A 6,759-nucleotide genomic window follows, 5' to 3' on the forward strand; every position below is an offset into this window, starting at 1 on the left:
TCTCATCACCCACTAGGTCAGACCCTGTGCATCACCCACTAGGTCAGACCCTGTGTCATCACCCACTAGGTCAGACCCTGTGTCATCACCACTAGGTCAGACCCTGTGTTATCACCCACTAGGTCAGACCCTGTGTCATCACCCACTAGGTCAGAACCTGTGTCATCACCCACTAGGTCAGACCTGTGTCATCACCCACTAGGTCAGACCCTGTCCCATCACCCACTAGGTCAGACCCTGTCCCATCACCCACTAGGTCAGACCCTGTCTCATCACCCACTAGGTCAGACCCTGTCTCATCACCCACTAGGTCAGACCCTGTCTCATCACCCACTAGGTCAGACCCTGTGTCTTCACCCACTAGGCCAGACCATGTCTCATCATCACTAGGCCAGACCCTGTGTCATCACCCACTAGGTCAGACCCTGTGTCATCACCCACTAGGTCAGACCCTGTGTCATCACCCACTAGTCAGACCCTGTGTCATCACCCACTAGTCAGACCCAGTCTCATCACCATAGGTCAGACCCTGTCCCATCACCCACTAGGTCAGACCCTGTCACATCACCCACTAGGTCAGACCCTGTCTCATCACCCACTAGGTCAGACCTGTGTCATCACCCAGTAGGTCAGACCCTGTGTCATCACCCAGCTAGGTCAGACCCTGTCTCATCACCCACTAGGTCAGACCCTGTCTCATCACCCAGTAGGTCAGACCATGTCTCATCACCCACTAGCCAGACCATGGTCTCATCACCCACTAGGTCAGACCATGTCTCATCACCCACTAGGTCAGACCATGTCTCATCACCCAGTAGGTCAGACCATGTCTCATCACCCACTAGGTCAGACCCTGTGTCATCACCTAGTAGGTCAGACCCTGTGTCATCACCCAGTAGGTCAGACCCTGTGTCATCACCCAGTAGGTCAGACCCTATCTCATCACCCACTAGGTCAGACCCTGTCTCATCACCCACTAGGTCAGACCCTGTCTCATCACCCACTAGGTCAGACCCTGTCTCATCACCCACTAGGTCAGACCCTGTCTCATCACCCACTAGGTCAGACCTTGTGTCATCACCCAGTAGGTCAGATCCTGTCTCATCACCCACTAGGTCAGACCCTGTCTCATCACCCACTAGGTCAGACCCTGTCTCATCACCCACTAGGTCAGACCCTGTCTCATCACCCACTAGGTCAGACCCTGTCTCATCACCCAGTAGGTCAGACCCTGTGTCATCACCCACTAGGTCAGACCCTGTGTCATCACCCACTAGGTCAGACCCTGTCTCATCACCCACTAGGTCAGACCTTGTCTCATCACCCAGTAGGTCAGACCTTGTCTCATCACCCAGTAGGTCAGACCCTTTCTCATCACCCAGTAGGTCAGACCCTGTCTCATCACCCACTAGGTCAGACCCTGTCTCATCACCCAGTAGGTCAGACCCTGTCTCATCACCCACTAGGTCAGACCCTGTCTCATCACCCACTAGGTCAGACCCTTCCATAGATATTTATAACATGATGTCCCTGTTATTGTCTTCTTGTCGCTATTCATTATCCAAGACAATCTCTGAACTGTTTTACTGTTTTCATCCCTCTCTTCTCTCTGTCTCTCTCTCTTCTCACTGTCTCTCTCTCTCTCTCCCTCATAACCTCCCCTCTATATGTCTCTCTGTCTCTCTCTCTCTCTCTCTTTCTCTCTTTCTCTCTTTCTCTCTCTCTCTCTCTCTCTCTCTCTCTCTCTCTCTCTCTCTCTCTCTCTCTCTCTCTCTCTCTCTCTCTCTCTCTCTCTCTCTCTCTCTCTCTCTCTCTCTCTCTCTCTCTCTCTCTTTTTCTCCCTCTCAGTATCTCTCTATCTCTCTCTGGGGAAAAAGAATAAAAAGGCCCACCATGTTTACTGGACGTATTCCATACTCTTTCTTTCTTTTCATTCTCTCTCTTGTTCTCTTTTGTCCCTCTGTCTTATTGTGTGCATGCGGTGTCCAGGTGTGAGGAGAATTGCCTGAGCTGCGATGGCCCCGGGACGACCTGCGGCAAGTGCAAAGATGGCTACAACCTCATCAGCAGAACGTGCATCCTGAATGCAACCTGTAACAATGGTGAGTGTGTGAAAGCTTGTCGAGGGTCACACGAAAGGCCTGAAATACACACACACACACTTTCAGACACACACACACACACAAATAGCGGTGGTGACACATAACCCAACAGTTCTTTCTCTGGTGGGATGACAATACAGAAGACTGTGTGAATTGTGTGAATGCAGAACAGATTGGCGCGGGGTGCTAAAAATGTCATTGCTGCGACCCCTGTGTCACACTTAATCTCTTTCACCCTGAGTGAAGTAAGTGGTGGTTCTGAAAGGCCTGTAATTGCCATTAACAAGTTCTTTGAATTCTCTCTCGGAGCATCAAGTTGCATCCCAAATAGCACCCTATGGGCCCTGGTCCAATGTAGTGGACTATATAGGGAATAGGGTGCCATTTGGGAGCCAGATGCAGTACAGTAGCTACCGTAGCTCTTAGAAGCTGCTTTCAGCTTTCAGCTCTCACAGCCAGAACCAACTGCTTGGTCGTTATTGTAATAACTAGTTGGTATTTTTACCGCCATGTGAAAATGGACCATAACTGAACCGAGCAGAGGCATTTTCAATTGAATGGGCTTTGTCCCCTTTCTGAAGTGCATGGTGGTGGTGGGGCTTTGGAGCTGGGGGTACTATTTCATACAGTAGGTATTCATAATGGATCGTGACAAGTGTCATTTTAGAAAAAGGGCATTTTATTCTCGCTAGGAAATGTTAATTAATTGAACATTTGCGATTGGTTGACAAAGGTACCACGCGAACAATAGATTTGCTTGAAAAATAGGATCGTTTTTCTTTGATATGATATTCTCATAACAACATCACATTAAGATGGTTTGTCGTTTTTAAGTTGGACGACATTCATATGACACGGTGATGATGGTATAGAATAAGATATTTAAAGGTAGTGTTAAAGTGTTGTATCCAGACATTGGTTTGCTTTCCCCCTGACTTACAGTAACACTCTACTGATGCCCTTTGGCTGTTGGGAGAGAGTCAGTCAGAGGGGAGTTGGGAGAGAGTTGGTTAGAAAGGGCAGTTGGGAGAGAGTTGGTTAGAAAGGGCAGTTGGGAGAGAGTTGGTTAGTTAGGGCAGTTGGGAGAGAGTTGGTTAGAGAGGGCAGTTGGGAGAGTTTGTTAGAAAGGGCAGTTGGGAGAGAGTTGGTTAGTTAGGGCAGTTGGGAGAAAGTTGGTCAGAGAGGAGAGTTGGGAGAGTTGGTCAGAGAGGATAGTTGGGAGAGAGTTGGTCAGAGAGGGTAGTTGGGAGAGAGTCGGTCAGAGAGGGTAGTTGGGAGAGAGTCAGTCAGCGAGGGGAGTTGGGAGAGAGTTGTTCAGAGAGGATAGTTGTGAGGTTGCCATGTTCGTGAGGTTGCCATGTTCATGAGGTTGCCATGTTCATGAGGTTGCCATGTTGGCCCGCTTTATGTCTAGCCTGCCCTGGCATACCTGCCAGTTTCTGCATTCTACAACCCTAACGGCCCGTCCAAAAAGGCACCCTATTCCCTATGTATGGCACTACATAAGGCTCTGGTCAAAAGGTCAAAAGTAGTGCACTAAATAGGTAATAGGGTGCCATTTGGAACACAGCTGTACATCACTGCCTTGGCAAGACAACAACAAGTTGTCTCCAGTGGAAACTGGCACCCAGGCTACTTTAACTGTATGTCTGTATTCTGAGGTAAAGAATGAATGAGGAATAGTCTAGCTCTGCCTTGCTAAGCCACTATCCGGGGGAAATAGAGCTGTAAAGTTGGATGTTTCTCATACTGTAGGTGGCTATCGAGACATCTTGTGAAATGTTTGTTTATTCTGTTTTTACAGGGGCGGAGTTCATCCAATTGGATGCACTCAGCAAGATATTGGAAACTTACCTAAATAGGAATAGACGCACTGCCTTCCAGACTTGGGTTCAAATACAATTTGAAATCTTTCAAAAACGTTCAGCATTTGCTCTTGCCTGCCCGGTGTGCCAGATGGTCAGGGTTTACAGTTTTGGGACTATTCTATTGGTTGATTACACCAGGCAAGCTCAATCAAGCACAGATAAAGTATTTTAAATGATTATCGAATAGTATTTGAACCCATGTCTGCTGCCTTCTGCAAACCTCATAGCACTTTCACCAATACTTTTTTGAAAGAAACACCCCTACGTTTGTGCCTTTTAGGAAATGTTTCACGTTCAGATTCTCTCACAGTAAGTTTTAGTTACTTTCAGTTGTTGTGCCCCGCGGGGTGCTCGCTTGCTCGGGTCTCCAGGGGTGTTTCTCAATTGCGTCCCCCAGGATGTGGAGGAGGGGATGTGATTTGGGTTTGAAAGAGCAACTAGGGCCCATGGCTGCAGCTGTAGCAGCCTGTGAGCTATATAAGGGAGGGAGCGGGGAGAGAAAGGCTATGGGCCCTGGTCAAAAGTAGTGCACAACATAGTGAATAGGGTGCCAATTGGGGTGCACCGAAAGCATTGGCAGAGCAGCAATAACGTTGCTATGAGTAAACAGTGCCTCTGTATGGCCTCACCAGGGCCTCACCAAAGCTCCCATGGAGGTATGTAAGAGGGAACAGGGTTGGCCCGGGGTCTGGGGACCTATCTCTGGTTAACAGGCTTGGAGGTGGAGGAGAGGAGGGAGGAGAGGGGTGAGCGTAACGATGGAGGGAGGAGAGGGGTGAGCATAACAGTGGGGTGAGGAGAGGGGTGAGCGTAACAATGGAGGGAGGAGAGGGGTGAGCGTAACAATGGAGGGAGGAGAGGGGTGAGTGTAACAGTGGAGGGGGTGAGGAGAGGGGTGAGTGTAACAGTGGAGGGAGGAGAGGGGTGAGTGTAACAGTGGAGGGGGTGAGGAGAGGGGTGAGTGTAACAGTGGAGGGGGTGAGGAGAGGGGTGAGCATAACAGTGGAGGGAGGAGAGGGGTGAGTGTAACAGTGGAGGGGGTGAGGAGAGGGGTGAGTGTAACAGTGGAGGGAGGAGAGGGCGTTTTTGGGAAAGGGGATTTGTGTAGTAGTAAAGGGTTGGTGTAGTAGTAAAGGGTTGGCACAGGAAGTTTGTATAGGGGAAGGAAGGAAAGAGTGGAAGAGGACATAGCTGTGTGGATCATCTCTGAACAGGAAGTTTGTATAGGGGAAGGAAGGAAAGAGTGGAAGAGGACATAGCTGTGTGGATCATCTCTGAACAGGAAGTTTGTATAGGGGAAGGAAGGAAAGAGTGGAAGAGGACATAGCTGTGTGGATCATTTCTGAACGCTCTTTCTCTCTCTCTCTAGCCGACGAGGTGTTCTGTGAGATGGTAAAGTCCAACCGGCTGTGTGAAAAGAAGCTGTTTCGCCAGTTCTGCTGCAGAACCTGTCTGATGACCGGATGAGAACCCCAGAGAACCCAAAGTGTGGAACCTGGAGAGGAGCCCAGCGTGGAACCCACCACTTCCTCATCCGCTGTACATTTCCAAACTAGCTAATGTCTGTGTTTGAATTAAAAGAAAGAATGAATAGGCCTTCACCAGGGTTGGTTCACCAGGGTTGGTGACCAACCCTGGAACACGCACTATTCCTCCCATCAATTTTACCCCGCAAAGGGTAGACTTGATTTTCATACAATATATATTTTAAAGTTGTCTGTTTTATAAAAAACTACATACAGTATGTAACATGTATAAAATGTTTATTTTTTATTCCAAGGCTGCATCGTTGTAAAGTACGGTACTTTTTACGACTACACATGTTAGTCGATAATTCTCTGATTGAACCACTGTTTTTTGTAAGTGAATCGGTCACCTGAATAGTATGAACTGGTTGATAAATAAACAGCATCACTCAAAATCGGGATCGTATTTATAAGGCACCAAATGGAATACGACAAACTGAAACAGGGAGGGACTACTTGAACTTGTTTTCGTTTTCTGTTGTGTGCCCTACCGATTACGACCCGGATCAACTTTTTCATACTTAAGATACAAACTTCCTCACAAAAAAATGGTCTATACTGTATAAGGCTTTTAGCTTTTTATAAAGAAATGTGTAAAACAATAAAATACTGTATACGGTTTTACATTTTAGCAGACGCTTTTATCCAGAGCGATTTACAGTAGTGAGTGCATACATTTTCATACTGGTCCCCCATGGGAATCAAACCCACAACCCTGGCACTGCAAGTGCCATGCTCTACCAACTGAGCTACACAGGACCATTATGGTACACTGTAACATTTCAAATGCTGTTGTACATTTTAGAATGTGTATTTGATGTTTTAACATTAGTTTTATGTAAGATCAGAAGAACGAAATAAAAGACGTACATTGTGTATGATATCTTGTTGCATAGAAATGTTTGACACAGGCTTTCAAACCCACTAAAACTTCAACCTGAATATGACTCTTATCAGATCTTCAAACCAATGACAAAACAATACAAGGAGTTTGTGAAGTCAACATTGTTAAGTTGTGTCCAAAGCCTCAGGCCTAGATTCAAACAATTCAGCGTGTTTAGCCGATGTCGGAGGTGGAAATGCGTTGGAGCTGTCACAACCACAAATAGCTTCCAGTGTTATACCTATCGCAGACATTGCCATTGGAGTCGCATAGACGGGTTAGCTGACAACGCCACGAAAACAATGTGCGCGCTTCAATGGGGCAGAAGTCTGTGCGTTGTTGTGATTCTGAATGGCCAGTTAGCTAGCAACAATGACAGG

At 47.4% G+C, this 6,759-nt stretch overlaps 1 protein-coding gene across 1 annotated transcript in view; it reads left to right on the forward strand.

Moving 5' to 3' along the window:
- The window catches only part of pcsk6 (proprotein convertase subtilisin/kexin type 6), a 97,078-nt gene extending 90,699 nt beyond the window's left edge, over positions 1 to 6,379 (forward strand). The window contains exons 20-21 of the mRNA XM_084154760.1: positions 1,990 to 2,102; positions 5,340 to 6,379. Of these exons, the coding sequence (XP_084010886.1) occupies positions 1,990 to 2,102; positions 5,340 to 5,437 (211 nt within the window). The 3' untranslated portion in view covers positions 5,438 to 6,379. The remainder of the gene's footprint in view (positions 1 to 1,989; positions 2,103 to 5,339) is intronic.
- Positions 6,380 to 6,759: the final 380 nt, after the last annotated feature.

Source organism: Coregonus lavaretus (assembly GCF_964263955.1).
Source record: "Coregonus lavaretus genome assembly, chromosome: 37".
NCBI lineage: Eukaryota > Metazoa > Chordata > Actinopteri > Salmoniformes > Salmonidae > Coregonus > Coregonus lavaretus.